Source organism: Ammodytes marinus, assembly GCF_949987685.1.
Source record: "Ammodytes marinus genome assembly, chromosome: 1".
Lineage (NCBI taxonomy): Eukaryota > Metazoa > Chordata > Actinopteri > Uranoscopiformes > Ammodytidae > Ammodytes > Ammodytes marinus.
In genome coordinates, this window is record NC_137230.1 from 22,263,577 (window position 1) to 22,289,618 (window position 26,042).

General features: G+C 37.5%; 1 protein-coding gene across 1 annotated transcript in view; it reads left to right on the top strand.

The window, feature by feature from the left end:
* The window catches only part of LOC307255586 (glypican-6-like), a gene marked incomplete at both ends in the record, with an annotated part of 122,993 nt that extends 98,659 nt beyond the window's left edge, over nucleotides 1-24,334 (top strand). Inside the window, 4 exons of the mRNA XM_080034283.1 lie at nucleotides 1,411-1,440; nucleotides 20,905-21,035; nucleotides 22,578-22,753; nucleotides 24,114-24,334. Of these exons, the coding sequence (XP_079890409.1) occupies nucleotides 1,411-1,440; nucleotides 20,905-21,035; nucleotides 22,578-22,753; nucleotides 24,114-24,334 (558 nt within the window). The remainder of the gene's footprint in view (nucleotides 1-1,410; nucleotides 1,441-20,904; nucleotides 21,036-22,577; nucleotides 22,754-24,113) is intronic.
* Between the last annotated feature and the right edge of the window lie 1,708 nt (nucleotides 24,335-26,042).

The window sequence follows — 26,042 nt, forward strand, 5'->3', positions numbered from 1 at the left end:
TGCTCACAAGGGCCCTACAAATATACCATTTTTAAACGGGTTATAATGTAATTATATAGAAGAGTAAATTATTCAATAAGTATATTATTCTTTTTTCGAAGTCAGGCTATGCTTTCAAATGTCTGAATGTTAAAAAGAATAGGACTGTTTACCAAAGCAAACATTTGTGGTATAAACCGAGATAATGAGTTACAAACAGTATGGTAATCTGCTTTGTTAGATTTAACACTGTTATTCCCGCCCAGCAAAAACACACTGCAGTTTCCTGAAAAAAATCCTTTATAGATTTTTCCCCTTGAACAAATGTGTTGTGTTGTACAACCTCTGTTTTATGGATACATTTCACTGGAAGACATATAAGTAAAAAAAGACAAAAAAAAAACTACAACATTCAGTCCATGGAGTGGATTATTAAACCATCTTTTTTCACGTCATGAATTTGTCCTTTGACCAATCCATTTAGCAAATGCCTCCGTAATCCTCTGTCCAATTGGCAAATCCATTTATGAAATACATTATTGTCTTTTGAATAAAAGGCACTGCAGTTGATAATCTTCTGCTGTATAAATTGTTTGACAGGATTAAAATGGAAAATATGCTGGAGCAGGGAACAAGATCAAAGGCTGCAGAGTGTACTTGCGTCTGTCTTTATAAGTGGTCTCTATATTCCCAAATACAAGTTGTAATTGTAAGAAATGAACTTGTTAAGTGCTCTACAATGGTTGTCGGAAAACATAGCCAGATCCTTTTAAAAATTGTGTTCCTTAATTCAGCATATCTTTAAATACAGGCTTTGTTTGAAAAATCTAAACCAAATCCTCCTCTTTGACTCATAACGTACACATCCAAAGAGTGTAACAGGGAAAAAAAGAGAGGGAATACAGGGGATTCACTATCTTTAATCATTAATTTCTCCAAGTTTCCCAAGCCAACATCTTGTATACTGAAAATATCTTCTTAGAAAAAGTGAATTTGGTTGCTCAGGGTAAGACTTCTAGCTCATTTTACTCTAAATCTGCTGGACACTAAAGCATGAATGTACAATGTTTTGACAAGCTCAGTTGATTGCATTGAATGAAATAACTACTGTTATTAGACCACATCAGACTTTAGTATACACGTCACACTGTTGTTTGTATGCATGTCCCCAATCTTTGCATTGATCCAATTTTACGGCAGCAGATTTGCAAACAGATCTCACAGTGGGAAATTAATTGTGAATAAAATGGTCTGAGGTGCTAAATGGGATTAGGCTGGTGGATGGGATATTTCAGCAGCACCATATATCATTTAACTTTTTGCTTGACTAACTAATAGACATTCTTCTGCTCCTATTCTGTCTCTCTCAGTCTTTATTTCTCCGATGTCCAATTAAATCTCTTTCTTCTTCATTTTGGCTGCGGCTCCCAGAGGGTTGTGTGGAGGACAATGCAACACAGTGTAAGCCTTTCCATTCCTCCTCTTCCTTCACTTTCACCAAGTCATCTGTCATTTGCTGTTTTAATCAACCTGCTGCCCATAGAGCTTTACTTATTTTCATTATGCAAAGTTGCCAATGATTACTTGTTTGTGATATGGCTGTTCATTTTCCTAGGTTGAAATATTTCATTTTTTTTTCTTTTTTCTTTTGTTTGGAACTGAACTAAGCTACAGAGGTCGATATTTAAAACTCTTTTTCTTTGTCTTGTTATTTTTTATTTCTTTTATATTTGGACTGGCTACATTCTTTTCCAGCCCTACATGACATGTAGCCCGGGTTGACAGGGGACTTAAAATAATTTGCCCTTAGGTGCTTCTGCATATGTTATCGTGTTTACCCTGTGATGACCTCGCAAAGAATCCAGGGTGTTTCCTTGTGTTCTTCCCTGGTGCATGCTGCGATTAACTCATGCAACATCTGTGGCCTTGGGTGGAGATACAAATCTTAATTTTTGCTTGATGTTGCACAATGTTTTTGATTCCATGCACGGGCGTAGACGGGCTAAAGAGACGTATCAACTGAAGGATTCTGACTATTTCAATCAAATATTTATTCATTTCTATAGCATCTACAATCATTTATTTAAAATACTTTTATGATAGTATTTCGCAGTACGTGTTGAATTATCTAACAGTGACTGGAACGCATAAACACACATCTACAAGTTAATGGCTACAAAAACATGGGCCTAATTTATCAATGCTGATCTGGTAAACGCTGAGATTGGCGAGGTACGACAGTTTGATAAATCCCACCTGGTGATATTTGCGCCTGGATCTGCACCAGTTTCCACGCAAGTTTGACCACTGTGACAATATGTATTTGCCTTTTTCCCCCCTAAAATCTTGGAAACAGAAGGCTTCAGTTTTATATTCATGAAATCAAACGGTTAAATGTATGGCTCCTTTTGTTCAATTTACATTTCACAGTCTGCACATAATTGGGGTCAGTGTTGCTATGGCAGAAGCTAATTACATAATCAGTGACTGGGCCGAGCTTCTGCAGTCATTCTGTGAGGGAAGGAAAAGTCAAGAGGTGCAGTTCCGTGGCGGGATTTGTCTGAGATCAGCTGGTTTGATAGAAACATTGAATAGCTTCGGGCATAGAATAAGGTTTAGTACATACAGTATAACTGTGGTCAGCAATGAGCTCTCAGTAAGCATTACACCTCATGTATTATGTCAAGAGTGTTTTCCTTCTTAATCTATATGTAGAATTCTTTCAAGGGATTTGTGCTAATGTATCTCTATCATCCGAGTCTGTCATCTGCATTTCAGATCAGAACTGAATTAGATAGAAGTGCTTACTAACTTTAATGATTTAAAGCTGAAAGAAGTATCTGTGGGTTCATTATTATAAAGAGTCCTGTAGCTGTAGCTAAGTTTTCTTTGATCATATGGACAAATTGATTTAAATATAATACCAGCTCAAACAATGAAAAACAACTTGTCTGTTTTATATGCTTTGATTTATGGTTGTATTTTTCTTGCCTTTTCTTCTTTTTTTGCTTTATCTGCTATTCTTAATTTAAGTGAGAATACTTGACTATTTCCCCCATACAACTGAATCCTAATTGACTGTGTTATACTGTATGAGGAATATTAATGATATGGCCTTACAGTGTTTACAATTAAATATGTCTTTCTGTGGTGCTGATTCATCACTGAAACCTCTCCTTGTAATTCAAAGGAAAGCTTCTCTTAGAGTCAGAGAGGGCTGTTCCGCTGTTCCATTTGAAGAGCATTGCCCACAGCAAACATCCATAGCTCAGAAATCCCAGAGGTTCAGGTTGTTTTTTAGTCTTTTTGGTATAATATTTATTGTTTTCTGGCATACTTATTAATCATGTAATTTATGGCAGAAGCTGTTATATATTACAAATATATAATTTTTCATGTCAGACAAACTCAGTGCTAAATCAGAAGTTTTTGAATGACTCACTTATTGTTTTAACATTGTACAGTATTGGGATCTATACATGTTTTATTACATTGTTAGCCATGCAATGGCTCTAGGAATTGTGAACCCCCTAACTCTAACCCTAACAAGGAATTGTCGGTCTGCTGGTCAACCACTTTTTTCCAAACTGACTTAAATGTGTAGTTGTAGGTGAGATGTAGGCGATTGATGGCAGGGTGATTTTGTGACTTTGTATCCATTACAATTATCTGCTTAAAACTTGACTATGTTCAATTCTCGTAGAACTACTAACAACCTCAGCTATATTCACAGGGAATCTAGAAAAAGTCCATACCTTGTTTTTTTATCTCTCATTTATTTTGCCAATGTTAAGCAAACGCCTGATGACAAAGTTCTTATAGAAATTACTTTGTTCTCTGTCAACTTAAACTAACTTGGCTGACAGGTCATTACTGTCAGATTGTCCACTACACTAATACTAGCAGGTAAAAAAATGAAGGTGATTGATGTCTTAAGGGAATTCCATTATTGATTCATTTGACACTTTTCCAAATATTTGGGGCCTCCCTAAGGGGTTGTTTGGTGTTGAACACTGTTGAAATAGTGATGCAGTTGGAAGGAAAGTAAATCAGTCATTACAACAGCCAGGCCTTTCTCCACGCTCCATTTCACATCGCTTAAGCAGAGTGCCAGGGCCAGGAAACGATCTGGCAACGGCTATTTTTCTCAGGATAGAAAAAAAGTGTTAAATAAATGATCAGTGTTTTATTTCTTCAATCAATCACAGTAATCCAGGGTTGAAAGGAACCACATATTTAAAGTTTTGTCTGCGTTTGTTGTAGCTACACTATATTGAGAGGACTGAAAGGTTTCATGGAGAATCTGAAGGCATAGAAACAAACCCTGAGCTGAACATCCCACAGCTTCTGAATAGGAGTAGACCTCTCTATTCCCACATGGAAGTGTGTCCTTGCCAGAGTAATCTGTCATTGAGATATCACTCCGCCCAATGCTTTTTCGGACACAACTTCCGCTTATGACCGATGGCAGCATTGCCAAATTGGATGAGTCATGCCATGAAATAGATCCAGTTAAAGCTTTAATGAAATTATGGCATCTACTACAAATATGTTCTCTATTTTTTTAGAGGGGGGTTCTATTTACCTGCAACAGTTTTTGTGCAGATCTGCCAGCTGAAAAAAAGAAAAAATCTTAAAGTATGCTAATCACACTGGTATGCTAATGTGTTATACTGGGCATGCTGAGCTAATGTGTTGGCAGTGGTAACAACCACATGGGTGTGTGCCTTTGAGATTTCTAAACTCTATATTAAATTGTGCTGACAAAGATCTGGAGAAAAAAAGGAAATGTATATGGATCCAGAACTTGTGATTCCTGTGATGAAGACCGGTTATGTATTCTAATTCAGTTTGTAACTGTATACCTTCTACTAAATCAATCAATTCAAAATTGATTATTGTTTTTTGCACACTTACTCAATACCATTTTCATCTCCATAGTTACTGTGCTTTGGCCGGATTATCGTTTTTATTATTAATCAAGACGTTCATCACAGCTGTTTTTAACTTGCAGGCTTTTGCCTAAAAGAAGTGAGAACAAGAAATGATTGGTGATCTGTCATCAGCTCCACTGTTATAGTGCAAGTGTATAAGGGGAAGGATAAGGGAGAGGATAAGGGAAGCAACCACACTGACACAAAGTGTTTTGTCTGTTGTGGTTTGGTGGTCATAGAAAGGTGGAGACAAGCTGTTGAGGCTTTGGTCAATGTATAACGTTCCATTAAAGAAATGTTCAGTGTAAATGCAATTAAAATGTGAACTAGACTAGAGAACCTATAATCATGCCAATATTTTGCTGGGCTATATTAAATCTTTGTTTGATATATTAATATTGAGTTTAGATACTATGCTGTCTCAGTATGCTCCTTCATGGCTTCATGAGGGCAACGACTCCGCCTTCCAGAGGTGATTCTGTCTGTCAAAAGAGATGGAAATCTGACAGAGACTGATGTGTAATCAGCCCTGCTCACTCAACAGAGACCTGTCTATGAGAATGATTGGGATGAATGTACGTGGACAGACACAACAGATCAATGTGGCCACCTTCTCACTGGTGTTAAAAGGCAGCTCCATTCCTTGACTAATTGTTGCATCCATGCTTTCCCAACCTGCTTTGCTTACACACAGTATCATTTAGAGTAGTTTGCTCTTTTTGCATCTTTCACTTGTCTGCATTGTCAAATATTGTTTTCAACATCACTTTCATGCTCCACTACGTTAGCAGTGCACACACCAACTGATGCATCACAGACAATACACTGAGCAGGAAAATACTCCTGAATTTAGCTGATGGGGATTATAATGCTCCAATCACTCACCAAAACAAGACATCGAGCAGAAATGTGGCCTGAAAGCAGGGCCGGCGGTAGCCAGGGGCCAGGGGGGGCCGTGCCCCCCCAGATGTGAGCTGTGCCCCCCCAACCAAAATTTGAGATTTTTTATTTATTTATTTATTTATTTTTCGATAGTGGGTCTGGGTTTTTTCCCGACCCACTATCGGACGGAAAATTTTGTTCGCTGTCCAAGAAAATGTCAAATAAAATTAATTGGGTCCACACACACATATATATGATTGAAATAACCTACTGTTAAATTAATATTGATCAGCTGGCTGCTGTTGAATGCTGTTAACTAAATCAAAAAACCCCCAAAAAATCTGTTCTGCATTTGTCCTGTTGGACACACAAACACACACATGATTTAAATTGCCTACTGTAAAATATAGATTAGCTGGCTACTGTTGGCTGCTGTTAACCAAGTGTATTTTTTTTTTTAAATCAGTTCTGCATTATCCTGTTGAGAACACATTCAGACACACAATGCATTGACTAATAGGAAGTAGGCCTATTTAATTCACCATTTGAGGCATCAAATAAAATTAGCCAATAAAACACTTACATCACAATCATTTATTTTATATATATACACATTATGTTGTATATAATGTATATTATATGTTATTCATAAACATTTTGGAGAAAAAAAACATGCAATAATCAAATTTCCCACACAGCAACACTCAACGTTTATTTGCATATTGTGTTCTACACAATTCACAGTAAATGTGCCAAAAAGCAGACGCAGAGATCTTACAAGGGCAAAAAATTTCGGCTCGCGCGCTCAGCGAGCGCTCGCATCTTCGGTCTCCCTGCCCAGTGTGCCCCCCCAAAATTTCTACGGGCCCCCCCAAGTCTGACTTTCTAGAACCGGGCCTGCCTGAAAGGAAGACCAACATGAAGTACTTGCATTGTTCTCAAGAAAAAAAGAGGGCTAGAAACCTACTTAGGTGGACGGCTGCAAGGAGAGATGTTGGTAAATTACAAAACCGTGGTCATGTTGTGTTGTTTATTTTCCAGTTCCACTACCTGGTTTCTTCGCAACCTCTTTAAGGGCTTTTGCCTCCCTCTCTTTTGGGAACTTGTCTCTACAAATCTCACACTACATGAGTGCTGCATGCCTTTGTACTGAGCAAAATGTTTGAGAACTTCAGATATAACAAAGACTTCCTATAATATTAATAGCTTCATCTGCTCAAGAGTAATGAGTGTCAATGAAAGCCTCTCACACTTAGACATCTTAAACGTGTTGCATTTTGTTTCATATTTAAAAAAACATGCCTGACACAACTCACAACTGATGGTGTGATGTATGCATCTCCCTGTGCAAGATGTTTCTTTATATTTATCCTCACTACATAACACAATAGAAAAACAAGGCTTATTTTATCCATTGATGGTTCACAGGTTGCTGTATTTCGCACTTTTGAATTAATTTTAGAGAAGGGGATTGATTTTGTGTTTCCACATAAATGTTATGATGAACAATAAACCTGTCAGCCGAGGAAGAGGTGCTTGAGACATGCCATTATACAATTTCTTTGGGGCCACTAAAGTATAGTACTGTGAGCTCAATACATTTCATCACACATCTTCTCTTGGATCTTATGAATGCAGAACATATTTAGAAAAAAGTAAGTAACTGCATATTATTACGATTTCGACTATAAAAGTCTAATCTAAATGAAAAGCTATTATCAAAAGTCTATGAGTTATGTCCTCTCAAACTCCTGGTAACCAACTTGTGGCACAATGCTTTAATTGTCTATCATTCCTCTATAAAGAAAACTCTCCGCTCACCATAGTCCCCTGTAAGAGACTCGAACCCCGGCCTCCTTGTTTAAAAACGCGGCATTTACCCTCTAGACTAACCTGAATTTTACGTCTAAATAAAGTACAATGTCCAATATATAACACTGTGTTTAAAAATCCCTATTTTATCAGAGTCACCTCTGCTTATAATAAGGTCGACCTCCGCTAAACTATAAACCTTTTCTAATATTGTTATCAGAAAATCCTTCTCCCGTGTTCACGGAAGGTTTCAATATTGTGTATAAGTTATTAGATACTTATTTTGTAACCCACCCTCCTAAAAAAATAGAACAAATATACTATTTTCAGAATATAAACATCTAGTTTAATCTGGGAAGGTATTTATGACCTATTCTTTTAGTTTAAAGATTAGGTGTATCAACATATTCTCTCTTTACAGAGAAGTTAGTTGTATGAAGTTGTGTGTGTTTTAAATCAGTAATGTGCCGTCGTGTAGAATCATACTGAACTTACCTCCCCGGGGACGAAAACCATCTCTTTGAAGAAAAAACACTATACCTAAGGTCCTGCTGTTCCAGTTATAAACTAATTCACAACTGAGGCTTTCAACATTTAAGGGATTTTATTTACAAAATACAAGAGAGTATAGATAATACATAAAATGGACCAGAAAGGAAAAGAAAAGAGGGTGTATGCCTATAACTCATTTAATAGAGTTAGTTTGACTTGGTTCTCGTTTCTAAATTTGTTGTAACTCTTGAAACAATATCCAAACACTTACGTGCCTGTACATATCGTTCACCGCGCTACAAAACTTAATGAATTACACTAGCGCGTACAAGTCCCAGTGCTACGGGCTCCATATGACCATCAATATCAGTCTATCCCTTTGCAGAAATGTTACAGTGAGTTAAACAGACACTATACACATGGCGGTACGCACTAGCGCGTACAAGTCCCAGTGCTACGGGCCCCATATAACCATTAGTGTCCATCTAACCCCCTGCATCTCAGTCCGTTTTTCTAGTTCTAAAAAATTCTTGATCAAGTCATTCTTAGTGTCAAGAGGTTCACAGATGTGTTTTTAAAAGACTTTACCTCTAAGTACTTTGGAGTATTTTGGACTCACAAAGTTTTTCTAAGTTTTTCTTCTGCCTCCATGGTTAAAGAGACAGATAGAGTCTGCTGGAACAGAGAGTAACACACAAAAAAGCGGCCCAAAGAAGCCTCAAAAAAGCATCAAAAAGCCCTATCATCTCCCAAAAAAGCCCTGTCCTGCTTCAAAACAGGCTCTTATATAGTGAACTGAAAACCAATGAGACTTGGGGGAAGGAGGAGTGAAAAAGGCACAGCTGTTTGGGGGAACCCCGGTAGCCCCCTCCCTCTACTCCTTGCTACTGTATGGCCATATAAGGTCCTTCCCCCTATTACTTCCTGTGACCCTATGGTCCTCCCCCATCCTCTGGTCAGAGGAGTATTTACATTCTATTCTGTTTCATTAAACATTTCCTACTTTTACGTATGACAAAAAGAAATACAAATGTCACAATATATGCACAAGTAAAAAGTTACATCACGTTCAATTATCACTTCAATATAACAACAATATGGCCAGTTTGTATTGTGATGCAATGCCCAGACTATACTGTAAGCATTTCCTGTGTGCTGTCCGGGAGACAGTCCGATTACTTAACCTAGTTACTAGATTTACTAGACTGAGTTAGTAGTCATGGAGTGAGTGGAAGATTATTGTGTCCTTGGGATATCTACTAGGTACAAATAGACACCTTTCTTTAAAGACAGTTAATTGGCTAGATCCCCACAATAATTAAAAATAGTGCAACACTACCTATCGCTACCGCTACCTGCTCGGCACCATATTCTCTTTGGCTGCAGTGTAAAGTCTAATTTTCCACCTCAAGCTAAATTTGGGTCCAAAGTGGGCCACCAAACCTGGCTGCTTTAATCTCCGAGCAGCTTGTCAGTAGATGCTGCCAGCAAGCCACAGTATGTACTGGAATCTGCCTCAGCTCCTGCCTGGATGCTCATCACCAGGCACTACTGTTTCCGATGACATACTGTGGTTAGCGCATCCACCCAAAGGTGTAACACAGCCGAGGCTGTGTGAGCTGAACAACTTCTCTATTTGGGAAGGCACTACGGTATAGGCAGACAAGCTGAAATGAACCACAGTGTGTCCAAGGAAATCCTATTTAGTGCATTATTCAAAGCACCAAATGAACAATATGCAGGGCCATTGTGTCTGAATTAAGCTAACCCAACTGCTTTGAGCAGAACAAGGAAACAGACTTTTCGCTTCCCTTTGCAGATTTCCCTACTCTTTTAAAACACCTCTTAGCCTTGGTTTCTACAATTTAAATTCACCAGTGCAGAAAGAATGGTTCAATCTGCGATACCATGAGGTCTTTCCTATCCATGTGACCTAGAATAAGCTAGACTTTTAGTGATCCTGCACACTATCGTATCGTCACATATTTATCAAGGAAGTATTGGTTGAGATTGAGCAACACAGATATTCTTTCCAACAGTGCTATAGTTTCTGCTCCATTTATATAATGGGTCTGTTCTACTGTATAATATTTGTGCTGGGTCTATTCTGTCTCACCTTTCTGCATAAGGATTCTGCTTTATGGGAAGTTAAGGGTTTGGTGGAAATTACAGAGGATTTGTTAGTCATGCAGGGTCACTGTGTGATGTTTGGGTTTGACACTCAAATATGTTGTTTTTCCACCTATAACCAGCCCAGGTCAATCGATACCCAATATAAATGATCCATTCATTTCCATTCCTGCTCATTCCTGCTATAGGGGGTTGAGTATGTAGCCCTGGACTTTATGCCAGTCAATTTATGACCGAACACATGAATACATTTGAATTTTTGACATTTATAGTTGCCTGACTCAATAGTTCAATGCAAATCAAATCACGAACATGCAAGGGATGTTAACTAGTTTATTCCATGCATTTAAGAAGATGTGCAACAGAATATTTTTTATCATTTAAGGGTTTGGGGGTTCAATATTGGTGTGTAACGTTTGATACACCCCAATGTCATTTGCTGAACAACCTTTATGTTTTTTTTTTACCTTTGGAGTCCAGGTGTTAATGCATACATTCATTTTGAAGGTTTTCTTTATTTATCAAAACCGTTACAAACTTACTTTCAAAGTTGCTTTAGGAACTGATCCTTAACGAGAAGCATCTGTTTCAAATGCCTTTTTCCCCAAACGCCGTGTTTACCCTTGGGATGGAAACAAAACCAGCTATGTATGACACTTCCATCTGTGCTTACATTAGTCAGGTCATGGTTTGTTTACCATGAATGGGCTGTACTAAAACTGCTCAGTAGTAGCCTTATATTTTTGAGTAACAACTGTGTGAATATGAAAGCATTACCTACAACTAGAAACTACTACATAGTTATGCATTACCCACTATAGGTATTGTTTATTTGTCTTTAGTAAATATAGTTATGCATTACCTACTACAGTTTTTTTTTAGTAACTACTTCATCTCACCTAAAACTTTTTTTTTTAAATAAATACGGTACTTTAAAAAAAACTGTGTACCTATTGTATGTACAGACACCTCATACAATATTAATATAAGATTAATAAATCTTTCTATCAGGCACATTCATTTAGTTGGAAACAGCAACAGTATGGGCATATATGTACATATTTAAACAATCTATTCTCAAATATTCATTTTTTCTCTTCATGATATTTGAACTTTATCCCATTGTGGAAATTTCTCAAAATCAATTCAAATCTATTGAAGAATCAATGTTGGGCTACCTTATGAAAGTTTAAAATGTTGTTTGCCTGTCGTTCATCCTTGGACCTATTCGAGTCTGTATCACAGCTTTGACCCTTTAGTTACACATCTTTGATTTTCTGCCTGCATAATGAATTATTTACAGATTTGGAGTTCTTCAACAACATCTTTACAGCTTTTACTTCCAACCACTTGTAAAGGGGGAGGGGTGCATATATTTTATCTAAACTTTCCTCTACAACAGTTCATTTTATATGTATGTTTTATTCACAATATTTACACCAGAAATAACATGCTACCAAAACACATACAGGCAATGTTTTCTGAAAGGAAGGGACGTTATAAGTTAAGGGGACAGCTGAACTTCAAGCTCCACCACATACGCACACCGAAAAAGAGCTTTTGTGTCAGCATCTACGGAGTTAAATTGTGGAATAAGTTAAGTGTGGAAGTACAGAAAACCCAAAACATAAGACAGTTCAAAAACAAATATAAAGACATCATCTTCAAAAAGTACAGAAATATAGAAAAGCCTTTGTAACATGGACATATGTAGACTGTAGTTTTGTAATATACATGGTATTTGTATTTATAATATGTATATATTAACTTACAATATACATGTATAGGTATTTATAATGTAATATAAATTGTTTATAGTATATATATATATATATATTTAATTGTTTATAATATTTGTATGTGATTATATTGATTATTTATAAATATATATAGATATATATATCTATATATACACACAATTATTCGGTATTCATATATATAAAAAATGTCTCCCTTTCAGAAACAGAAAGGGAGACATTTTTTTAGGTTTATTATTATATTATTATTATATGCATATATATATATATATATATATATATATATATATGCATTATTATAGCTTTTTATTATACTGACATGTTAATAACATAACCTATCCAAGCCAAATTGATCTGTTAAGGGGTGGGACTAGATACGTTTTTTTACTTCCTCCTACCCCCTTTCGAGCATGTAAAAAGTGTGTCTGTTTTTTTTTTTTTTTTATTAATCTATTAATATTCAAACTTGTTTTTTTATTGCTTGCATGTTCGAAATAAAGACAATCAATCAATCAATCATGAAGGCTAAATAGATAGGATTTGCATTCAACAGATTATTACTAATTTTTGAGAAATACCATGGAACATAGAAGTAGATCATAAAGGAATTAAGTAAGGCAGACAAGGCAAAGCAAAGCTGATTTATTTGTATATTATTGTTTAAACAACAAGCCAAATCAAAGTCAAATGCAAATGCTGCGTAAATGTTTTAATTCCCAATAAGGAATTTCATTTAAATAACCACAACAAAAGTCTATTTGAGTTCACACAGTATAGACAGTATGTATAACATTTTTACATATTCGAGGTCTACCATTTCATGATCTACTTTGATGGTATTTCACAGTGTACACAGGTTTTAAACGGTAAAAAGGTGAAAATCAGCAACACACTTTGAATCTAATCTACAGTAAGTAGTCAATAAAAGTGCTTTCAATATGTTTGCATTCACACTTTGTAAAAACAGCAAGCTTAAATAATGCACTGATTAGATTTGTTGTTTTGCACAAATGTAAGTTCATCACATTTCTAATTGTTGTGCTCCCATCTAAGCTGCATGTCTGAAGATATATGACTGAACTGTTAGCCTATTAAAAGGTCCTACAATAAATGTGGTGTAATATGGGAATATCCTTTTATGGCTTTTAATGCAAATATAATTAGGGGGATAATGAGTGTAGACGCATATGGTGCTGAAATCATGAAGGTTAATGAGTAAAGCAGTTGTCATGGGTACAGGTTGCAAGCAGCATATTAACTATACTTCCAGGCTGGTGATATGATTAACAGATGTGTAGAATGTATTGTGATGGTTACAGAACCTCCACTATTTACATAATTAGGTGTGCACATGATCAGGAAAAAATGTTGCATGATTAACCAGTCGACCTGTTGTGAGAGTTTTAGCCGAAATAAACAGGTGCATTTGCTGTGCACATGACGACTGCAATTACATCCCCTTGGACATATTGAGACATTCAATGAAAACTAATTTGCATCTAAATCCTTGGGTCTGCATCAGCAAAAAATAGTGGTGTGTTATTTCACCTATAATGCCACATCACTTTGAATGGATGCAGAAACACAAGCAGTTTGAAATGTAAATGCCTTCAAACTGCTCCTTTAATAATTTATTTTGATAAAAGAAACCCTCCCTCCGTCAACAAACTGACCAAAGCTTTTACTCTCCCATGTCAGCCATAGGTCAATCTGGTTGTGATAACTGCTCTTATCTATTTGAAAAGAAAATGGTCAGCACTGTCTTCCTCCTGCTTCAAGTTGATAGCAGCAGGGCTGCCTCTCCAAACTCATTCATCTGTGAAAATCTAGCTGCGAAACATATGTAATATGCTCAATGAAACGGCCAGAGAGTTGCAGGCTCTTGAGCTCCAAGATATCTCTGTGTGCAGATATTAACTTGCCCCCCCGCTCCTATATTTTCTTTCCATATAAGAGCAGTTTGAAAATGATGTCGCTGAGTGCTTTGGTGAGCCGAAAGCATCCCCTCTCCTCACCTCATCCAGGCCATCAGCTCCGATTATCAGTGATTCCTCAGTTAGAAACATTATATTCCGGTAAATGAAACCATATTCCTTATCAGTTACAATCCAGGAGTACCATCTCTTTTAAAAAGACACAAGAATGCAAAGAGGATAATGGTTTGTGCTATTGAATCCCTCCCTGATAACACTTAGAGTACATTAGTTAACTGTTATGCTTAGTTCATGCTATTAATAGTTAGTTAATGTGTAGGTAATGCCTATTAACCATCAACTAATGGTTAGTGCTAAGTTATTAACAGTTAGTTAATAGTGTGCTCATTCATCATTAGACTAAGCAAATTTTAGATTTTTAGTAAATAACATCCAGGTTTGCAACATTCAATTATTTCAGAAACAGAAAGGGAGACATTTTTTTAGGTTTACATTGTGAAACGTTTGCTGAGGGAGTAAATTAATGAAGTGAATAAGGTAAGAGATGATTTGAGTTTCCACTGGGAGAGAAAGCTGACAAGCTGACAAATAAGTTAATTACTGTAATGTACCCTTATTGTAAAGTGTTGCCAAGCCATGTTCAAGGCATTTATATCAACATGAGCTTGAACACATTTTGAGATAATTTCATGGGGGGCGTGGGCTTTGCCACAATATGCTCTTCATTTAAAAAAACATTTTTAAAATCAACCTGTTTGTAATAGTTTCTTTAATTTTTAAAACGTTGCCATCTCCTGTTCCTATTTGTTATTTGACAGGACTGACTGGCGGTAGGTGTAATAAATGCTTCCCTTTCAGTGAGTCATAGTGGATCACATTGTTTTTGTGTAAACGATTAGGATGGGACGTGTTGATGGCCAATGTGTTCTTGGGCAGTGAATCACTGTTGTGAGCAGATACCCGAGCAGGAACCAATCACAGTGTTTAGTCCTTGCTTCAGCGAGCTTTCCTCCCACTCTATTTGCACCTCTGCAACAGTGACAGCCAGCCAGGCAGTCAGATAGACAGAAAATATGTGCATTCATATAAGATAGGACATGTGTTCAAAGCTTATCAAAACAACCCAAACTAGATTTAAAAGAAAAGCTGGATTTGAAGCTTGCCAGTTGGTTCTGTCCGACTTGATCAATATTTCCATGAGGTTAGATCACTGCCAACTTGATTCAACTGTATGTTATTTAAAAACAAAGCAGGTGGAACTGACCTGTGAAATCCTAATTAATGTTACTGGACTGACATTAGCTTACATTGCTAGAGGGTGCCCTGCATGCTCTGATAGATCAACAACCATTTGACACCACTTCTAAGACTGAGTAAACCCATAGGGAGGCACGTTGGGATAACACTTAAAACACTAAAATGTTATTCCAGGCCATAAATACAGTATAGGGAAGAACATAATAGATTAAAATGGTAACGTTGCAATTGTATTTTTTTTTTACTTTTGCTATTTAAACACACAATGTATGGACAATTGTGAATCTCAGCCTTCATTCTTAGTTTAGAAATGTGTTTAACCATTTATCTTGCAAGGATCTCGTGCATATATCTCACTGAAGTGTACGGATGGCCTACTCACACTAGCCAAACGATCTAGACTTTAGGGTGCAAATGTACTCGGGCACGGTAAAGATGGCATAGTGTGAGTGTGCCCTAAGATGGCTGTATAGTTTACACTTACGCGAGCTGTAGTTGTAATGGATGGCATCAGTTTTAGCTAGGTGGACCTAATAAACTGGCATCTGATTATAATCTCATTCTGGACAGTGAACGGGTGTATGTGTCGATGTGCTGTAGTTTATATGCATTACTGTGTGTGTGTGTGTGTGTGTGTGTGTGTGTGTGTGTGTGTGTGTGTGTGTGTGTGTGTGTGTGTGTGTGTGTGTGTGTGTGTGTGTGTGTGTGTGTGTGTGTGTGTGTGTGTGTGTGTGTGTGTGTGTGTGTGTGTGTGTGTGTGTGTGTGTGTGTGTGTGTGTGTGTGTGTGTGTGTGTGTGTGTGTGTGTGTGTGTGTGTGTGTGTGTGTGTCTGGATATAGCTCCACTACCTTGTGAGTGAGACTTTTGATACGAAAGCTAAGGGAACACCCTGACAGGAAAGCACTGTGCAGACGAGCCTCAACACATCAAAGACCCTGTTAGCCTCCTTCAGTAAGGATGGGGACTGGTTATATTGGGACCACCCATGCCACTATGTTGAATTCTTGACACAGTGTATGTGGACTATTATGGATTATGTTACATAAATGGAACACACTGCATGCTGTACTTTCATCTGCATAAATTCCATGAAAGAATAATTGGATTTAAGTATTAATAAATATACATTTATATGTATTTATGGTTGTCCATCTTTCCTCCCAGGATCCACACTTTAGTTGTCATATTGGACCAATCCATGCCATGATTCTGTGTTTAAATGTTGAAGTTCAAATAAAATAACTGAGCAGATTTTGATCTGATCCATATTTGTTGTCATGGCCAGGGTGCTGTGGGCCATTGGGAATCAGAGCGACACCAGCGTGTGTTAAACCTAACCAGCTTTGGTGTCTCCATGACAGGATTACCACATCAAATGTGAGGGTAGTCTCCTGCAGTGGCATCCTGTTGGTACAGGCCCTTTCATGTCTTGTTAAGACCCGAGGCCTTACTCTATGCATTAATATGACAAGGATTTGATGAGGGAAGTGTGTGTGTGTGTGTGTGTGTGTGTGTGTGTGTGTGTGTGTGTGTGTGTGTGTGTGTGTGTGTGTGTGTGTGTGTGTGTGTGTGTGTGTGTGTGTGTGTGTGTGTGTGTGTGTGTGTGTGTGTGTGTGTGTGTGTGTGTGTGTGTGTGTGTGTGTGTGTGTGTGTGTGTGTGTGTGATTATAAATGTACTCTCTCTATTAGGATTGTAAGAGATTCGGTATTAATGTAACAATATATATTTTGCCATCCGGTATAAGAAGTCAAATAATATAAGTTATAAATTGGCACAGGGAAAAAGAATCCAATAAAATATGAATCCAATGGAATCAATTAGTCACATGACTCACTCACCCTGTCCAGCATGCCATGTAGTTGGGATAGGGGTGAGTGATCCTTTATGAATGTAAAGGTTTTTTAATTAGATAAACACACGGTTGACCTCTCCCTTTCTTACCTTTTCATGAATTAATTCCTCAGTGATGGATCATTTTCAGAACAACAGCTGGCACAGAAATGTAACGCCATTAACTAATAATGAGAAGGAGTTATATAACTTCTCAAATCCAGTGCACCCTCAAGAAGACCATATCATTTATACTGTTTGAGTAGTTTACTCTTTTCAGCTGGAGCTTTATTTAATGAACCATGAGCTACTGCGGCCTGAAGCCAAAGACAAAAAAAATGAAATGTTGCCGCTCACTAGGTTATTACCTCAGGCATGGTAAAGATAATCTGATCCTGAGAGCTCCTGCTCTTTCTCCAGCCTCAAATAGCAGAGCCATCAGTCCCAGAACTTGGTAAAACCGCTTTTAGCCATAGTGCCCCTGACTCCGGAACAGCCTACAACATACAATTAGAATAAATACACTCATAACTGTTAACCAATTTAAAATTATTATTTTGAATCAGCCCCTCTACACTTGTAACTGTTTTAATTAGGCTATTGTCTCTCATTCAATTGATCTGAATGTTTTAAATTGTTGTTGTCTGTGTGTGTGTGTGTGTGTGTGTGTGTGTGTGTGTGTGTGTGTGTGTGTGTGTAAACTTGTTATGTATTCTCATTGTATATTGTGTATCTGTACAAACTCGACGTCATTGTAAAAGAGGGTCACCCCTCAATTGATCTTTCGAGGTTAAATAAAGGAAAATGAAAAAAATGAAAATGAACTTCAACTGACCGGCAACCAAAAAGCAAACTGCTTTAACATTTAGAGCTCACCTTTGATTTACAGATTTGTATTATTCTCTGGATACATGTATGTTGACTAAGTTCTCAATTTGTAACAACTACTGCATATTTGTAAAATTCAGTAAATATATATTTAAACAAAAGAACTTCAACTCGCTGTCGCTAATCCCATCCACTGACTAGCAATTGTCTATTCATGGGTTAGCAACTGTAACTAGCCACAGTATGTCTTTCAAGCATTGTTTTTTCACACAAGTGGTGTGTATTTGGCAGGAGTGGGAGTTATTGTATGTCATTAGCACATCAGTCTTACATGGACTTACTTAATTATTTTGTAAGCGTACCAGGTCAAACAAAGGTCCCTGTTCAGGACTGACAGATCCACTGTGTGGGAAACAAAAGACTACAACAGTATATCACAGTTTATGGTAATGTCTCTGTCCGGCTCCTTTTCGGTTTGGGGAAGTTTGCACTCCAAGCCAAACTCGTTACCCAAAATAGTGCCGCATATCTCAACTGAACTCCTTTCTTCTGTACAAGTAGAACAAATATGGTTAAGAATCCGAACAATACACCATATAATCACTTGGTTGCTTGTATTTACCTATAAATGATTATGCTAAACTAAACCAAAATAAAACGTTTTTTTATTTTACTTTCCTGTAATAATAAGGCTGACTATCTATCTTGTGGTAACAGAACAAAACTGCTCCTTATTTTGGCATAGTTCTAGAGTTAAGCGAACTCAAGGAGGTAATGTAAAAGATAAAACAAGCTCCAAGAATGAGAGGCTACTTTAGTTTACTTCTGTTTGAAATAAAATACACATTGTTTTATTTATAAGAAATAATTTCAGGTGTAACACTGGACTCTGCATTACGTTTTTTTTTGTTTATTATATGGATATTTAATTATTGTATCTGTAATATTTACTACCTGTGAATAATATATGAAAGCTGATCTAACATTCGGTGTGTGAATGATGTATGTGAATAAGTATATAAAGTAGTCCATGCACACATTTCTAATACAGTTACCTTATAAAGTACAGAGACAGAGCAGGTGTTAATCTCACATCTATTTAGAGGTGGCACACTTGAGAGAATCGGAGGTAATTGCTGTGAACCCGTGTCAGTCACTCCCCGCCAGTTAATTAAAAGGGATTTGGAGTTTGCAGTGGTTGGTGTTTAATTCCTTGTGTTTTTTTTAAACTTCTCTTAGTTTTATTCTGTCGAAGTTACTGCCGGAGTACTGTGCCTACAGCTTAATCATGTCTAAACATACAGTACATAGCTATCATTATTTGTGATTGTTTTTTTTTTCTCTAAAGATAACGTCAAATATATCAATCCAAAAGTCGTATACTTCGGCAAAAAAGCCGTAGTTTAACTAGGATTTAGACTGCAGGTGTTGGGCTTTGCATTAAATCAGACCTTGTTTTTGAAATATAAGAGTATAAATTGTATGAGACAGATATTTTGCAGTCTATTCTTTTCAGAGCCTTGAAGAATTCAGCAGTTGAAATTGGTTCCAGTCCAAAACAATTTACAGGAAAAAAAAAATTCAACACTGTTGGAAGCAATAGAATTTCACAGAGAAGGTCCTGACCCATCAACATTGCTCTTTGTTGCCAACAAATATATTGGAACACTAGCTTCTATACTCCCACACACGATGAATACATCACCTGTCTAACATACGGCTCGGTTTGTGGATTCATTTTGTTTTATGGATGAAGGTTACAATATCTGTGGAGGGTTTCTTATCGTTTGTTTCTTTTGAGGTTTTTAACCTTTTTTCGTGTGCTGTTGTATGTTGTCTAATCTTAGTCGCTGAGTCAATCAAGGGGAAAAAACACAATGTAGCTATGAAGTATGACGCTACTACAGCCTGCAGCTAGTTAGCTTTTGCATACAATAAAGACAATATACAGAAGTAATATCTACCTGTCAGCTGAATTAAACCTCCTTAAATATCACTTAATGTGTACAGCGATACATTTTGTTTTCACATGTTGTAATTAGCTGGAATATTTCTTGACTAGGAGTAGCTATAGAGACTTTCTGGTGTGCCACTGCCAGGCAATCAACGGAGATTCCACGTAGTTACTCTGACCGTGATCCTGTTTGAGGGAGATTTGCAGGCAGGCATATTTAGTTTATTTTAGACGGAGCCACGCAAGACAAACAGGCTGCTGGGATTCAAGTGGTATAACAATCTTGTCAAATATCTCTCAGTAAGGAAAGGAATAACCGTATTTACCAAAATGTTTCAGTACTTCTTTAAGTTTAAAAATCTTGAGCAGGATCTGAGTTGTAATGCTGTATCCTGTAAAATGATTGTATTATCTGTCTTAATGACTGTAACCAACATTATTAAAGTGGCAAAAGCAACAGACTGTGCTCATGTACAGCTTTAGCCCTCATGTTCAGTTATTTTTGCTGGTCACTCGCTCTAACTTCTTGCTGAGTCCAGATGGAATCAGTCAGGGGGTAACCGCTGATTCCCAAATATCAAATTCGAGACCCCCAAGTCTGTCTGTTATGAATCAGAGATGAACACAATTTGGATGGAAGTAGTGGACACATCAAAATGGAAAGCAAAATAACTCTGGGCAGTCCAACAGTATAATAAATGAACAGAAGGGGTTGTGCAACTTCAAAAATGTTCTACTGCTTTATGAATGTTCCAAACAACACTTGTACACAGAGATGGAAATGTTGAAAGCTTTTTTGTAATCTGTTTTTTTTTTTCATTTATTTTTCTTACTAGAGCATACATCACTAGAGCTTTATATAGCAGCAGTGTCATAACAAATAATCGAACTGCTTCTTTGAATATTTGTCTTCTTTTCCCAATAAAGTTTTTTCTGAGATGTTTTGCAGTAGTGGTATCAATTTCCTAGTAATTATCAGAACTATTTAAGTTGTTTTTTTTAATTTAATGGGCACTTTGTTGGTCAATTCACTTCTCACATCACTTATCAGCCTTTAAAATACAAAACTATCAAACTTACAGAATGTATGTTCTTTGTTTTGCCCCCATGGCAGGTGAAAGACATCAAAGAGAAGCTGAAGGAGTCCAAGAGGTTCTGGTCCAACCTGCCTGATGACATCTGTGCTAAGGGCGAGCTCAGCGAGTCTGATGAGGAGCAGTGCTGGAACAGCCACACCAAGGGCAGGTGAAGACTTCTGCTATACTCTTTAAAACCACAGCAAAGTCTCCCTACTCTACGGATAAGATATCACATTGTGCCTGCCAGAGAATAAAAATACACCACACTTTATTGTTCCCAGATTAACACTCTCTCAGTAAGTACAATGGCTAGTCCTTAAATGGATCATTTCTATATAAGCTCTGAGGCTCTAATTCCCCAGAAGACTTTGGAATTTCGAACACCTATTACACTCACTGCAGCATGTGTAGTATCATGGAGCCGTACAGTAGATTGGACGGCGGGTTGTTTTCTGTGACGGTGAACCAAGCACGCTGGCAGAGAAAATATATCACCCCATCACTTTGGCCCACTCCAAGTAACAGAATCACCAGATGGTGCAATAATAGACATGTTAATTTTCTTGTTCCTGCCAGAACCATTTTTTAAGAATCGCTCTAAATCTGGTAGGTTCAATGATCGCCCAGAGATAATAAAATGTAAACAACACTGCAGTTACTTCAGTCTTTTCATGATAAACTCCTTACTTTTGAGTATATCTTGCCTTTCATATGTAGTTTATTTTTTAATGTAATTGTTTTTGAATCATCATGTTACAAAAAAGACCAAAATGAGTCATTGTGTGCAAGGGGAATGTGAACGGGGTCTGCTTATATCAAGGAGGCACTGCCCCAAACATGAAATAGACCATTAAGCCTGATTACACGTGCATGTTTTGTCTGATATAAGTAGCCGTCATTGAAAAGAGTAGCTCCTAGAATTCTGTATTATTTCAGTTGGTCTAGTCTGTGAGTTATCAGCCTGTTATTCAAGATCATGAGATATACATTTGTTCCAGAATTCCATCAAGGATGCACAGTCCTTGTCAAAACACACTTCAGTAAGAAAGACACAATGCAACCACCCTAGCAAGTGACGACAAATTGATGGTCTCTTTAATACATGTCATTTGACTGGATTGTCTTGATGACATAGACCACAATGCACAGCAGTGGAAAACAAAAATACAAAAAAAAAATGAAGACAACATCCTCAGTGCTCAACACATATGCTCCATCCGACAAAAAAAATCACTGCACATAAATAAAACACGAGCAAAACGAGAGACACATTCACCACAGATACATAATGCAGCATAAATAAGCATGTTTTATTCATTTGCTTCTATTTTCGTTTTAAATGTGAGGTGTGTGCTGTCAAAGAGGTGAAGACATTTCCTCATTTGCTTGTGCTTTTGTCAATTGGTTGAGCTCCGTCAGCCACCATGAAGCAGATTGCCCGCCATGTAAATGCTAGATACCCTGATTTAAATGATTTGTAGAGACTGTACGTCTTTATTTTTCACAGCTTTTGGACAGCGAACCACAGTGACATCAAGCTAAAATGGACAACTTCCATGTCTACAAAACCCTATACATATGCACAAAACCCTATATTCTGAACAGAATTTTTAAAATACAGAAAAATGTGCCATTAATGGCCATTTTAATGCTTCTAGGGATACCACATACTAGGTGATTCAACTTATTGCCGTCTGATTGTGTCCAGCTATTTCCCGGAAGTGGTGAAGGAGGGTCTAACCAACCAGGTGAACAACCCTGAGGTGGATGTGGATATCACCAGGCCTGACACACTGATTCGGCAGCAGATCATGGCTCTCCGTGTGATGACCAACAAGTTAAAGAACGCCTACAATGGAAATGACATCTACTTCCAGGACTCTAGTAAGTTCTCCAATCTCTTGGGTATATGGAAACAACGCAGGTGGAGACAAGAATATAGTTATAATTAAAATATTGAGATCAAAGTAATTTTGTATTGATTGCATTGGCCACATGTTGGTTTCAATTTGAACCACTCGACACAAAAACTTTAAAACCTCATCTCTATTTCTGTTGCTGTTACGGTTGTTTTTCTGTTATAAGTGTATTCCTCTATAATAGACACCCCGTTGCTGGAGCAACTTAAATTGTTGCATTGCTTAATATCTGACGGGAGCAGGCTAAATAAAACTCATTCATGTAAAATGTACTTTGTCAGTGGAACATACTTGGAACATACATACATGAAAAAATCCACACTTTTAGCCTTTTTTAATCAAATTAAAGCTTTCACACTGAAGTCTATGGTGAACTTTGACATAAAAAGAGGAAGGTATCCTATCTTATTAGCTTTGTTACAGCATCCGCTGTTATTTATTTATGCCGAATTATAAACAGTTTAGCGACCAAGCTAGCTTACTTGTCCACTGTGTCAATTGTGATTAATTCATTCATCCATTGTCATTACACAAATCAGAAAAATAACTGTATAATAAATAAATTAAAAACTATTGTGTATCAGGTATTAGGGTAGGCCAAATCAGCAATTAAATGCTTATATCTCATTGAAGAAAGTCTTTCCGATTTAAAATCTCAGCATATTTCATTATTTTTGAAATATTTCATATTGATTACCGTGTGAAGTCTTTACTTTTAGGTTTTTGGATCAATCTTTTTCCATCACAGTTATTTAGACCTGGGAATTTGTTTCCAACAAGTGCTAACCCAGCAGTTGCAATATAGAAGTAGCTCAATAAACTTTAGGAACTTCAAAGGACAATCCATATTAAAGAGTAGCCCCAGTAAGCTGAAAACAAAAAACTGAAAAGCCACAGAAACAATCAGTTCTGGTAACTTTGTTGCAAATAGTTTTTTGTCGAGCTTTTGACCTTACAAACAGTGCTTGGCCTAGTTTTGTACTAAATGGAATTGTACAGCTTGAACCAGCAAATTACTACTTCTAAACTGAAGCCAGTCAAATTGAGCAGCAAACCTTAACACGTTATGATGGTGATGCAATCACTTACCTATGTACAGTAGTCTTTGTACGGAAATTTAGGTAGATCGTAATGCCAGCGATCATCCAAGAAAATATTTAACAAACTAAAATAAGTGACTGCAACTGTTTGAATTGAACCAAAGCAGAGTGAGCTCCCGATGTCTATATTATTTTTTTTTTCACTTCCTCACTGCCATAGAAATTCAAGGTGCTTATCTTTTTTATGTTACCGTAATTTGAATTTGCTTGACTGTGTTGCTGCAGGTGATGAGGGCAGTACCTCTGGCAGTGGCAGCGGCTGCTCTGACGGCTGCACTACAGAGTTTATCTTCTTTGGAACAGAGGCTCCTGTGGTCGGAGCCGACAGAAGTGATGAACGTGCAGCAGCAGCCGCGGGCAAGTCGCTTTCCCGCGGACCCTCCCTACTGCTGGTGATGGTCGCCTTCCAACTCCCACTCTGGGCAATGCAGACTCAATGGAGATAATACATGGGTTTGGCCTGATCACTGACTTTTTATACTGTTACATACAGTATGTTCAACAGCAAGTTCTAAGGCTGTTCCTTCACTGGACATGTAGAACCTATCGAGAATGGCTTACTGTGTGCTATATGGTAGAACCGGAAGTGAGTGCCGTGCTGCATCCTGCTCGTCCCCCAAAGAATGCTCGCGGTGCCATCACTGAACCAGTTTTTCATTATTCTGAAGTGGGTTCTGGAGAAACTGCTTCTCTTTTAGACAGTGAAAACCTTCTGATCTGATTTTTCAGATAAAGGGCAATCTAATTTCCGTTCCCCTTTGTATGATTAAGTTGTGCAAGCGACACAACTAAACGTCCATTTTATCTTGTTAGTCTTGTCCCCCTTCAGACAAAAGGAGAAAGTCTTTCTGTGTGCATGCGTGGAAATGTTACCTGACGAAAAACATGTTTTGGTTTGTGTTCTTTGTCTGCAGGCTACACAGTTTTGGATTGGTTGGTGCAGGATTATACAGTGCTAGTAGATCACCTGGTTTCCCATTCGGTCATATCAGTGTGGCTTCAGGAAGCAGCAGTTCTTGCAGCCACTTAATAGTTGCACATTTGATCATCTCTAAGGAAGTGCTAATGTACTGCACTAAGAGAACTACTTTGCACATTTTATTTTTGTTGGCTTCATACATTTATAAAGCTACTGAACAACATCCACTCCATAGATAAAGAAGATCTATATTTTCAAATTATTTATCTGATTGTATTGTACTTACAGTTGCAGTATGTATCTCACCGAGAGATACTGTGATCACCTTTTAAAATGGGAAAAAAACAAGAGTTTTCACAACAACACTAAGCCATTATACTGCAATTGCCTGCTAAAAATATTCAGTTACGCAATTTACTTTTTATCTATTTAGGTAAAAACAGTTACGATTTTTATTTTTATTCCTCAGAGGACGCAAAATATATTAGTGATATTAAGTATATGTTAGTTACCTTTTCATTAATTTCTCTGGCTCCCATGCTTTAATTATTTCAGGTTTAAGTTGTCTCTCTTTGTTATTTGTTTATATTACATGTAAGGTTACGCATAGTAACCCTGGTAAGCCTATTCCTCTGAGCTCAAAAGCAGCTCTCAGCCAGGCTCTACAGGTTTACCCAGGTTTATGTTACGGAGCTCCGGACGGAAATGTGCATGTTCTGGTTTGGCCAGCCACCCCACAGGCCTACAGGTTATAGAAGTGGTCATAAAATGGCATGTACAAAGTCAGCACCTCGAAAAAGAAACTGGGTGCAAAGGTTAGAGGGCTCTGATTGTACCACCCATAGTTCTAGGGTTACTATTCATAACTTTAACTCTATCTTCAATGGGTTTTGACCTCTAACAGGCTCTAGAGGCTCGATCCCAAATCCAGTAGTTTGCCCTCCACCAGGTCAACTCCATAGTTTTGAGTCAAACAGAAGAGGCAGGTTCCACAAATGTTGCAGGCATACTGTAGAAACATGCAAAGCAGCACCATCTCTTGCTGGACTGTGCTTGGGAGGATCCCACCCTTTCAGTTCATAAGCACCCAAATGCTTTCACATAGCATATAAGCGAGTCACGTATCTCCAAAGGGCTGTCACTGTAACAAATTAACAGCTGCTGTGAGCCTGCATGTTTCCTGTAGCATAAATAAAGCAAACAAGAGATACACAAGTTTCCCCTCCTCAATACCA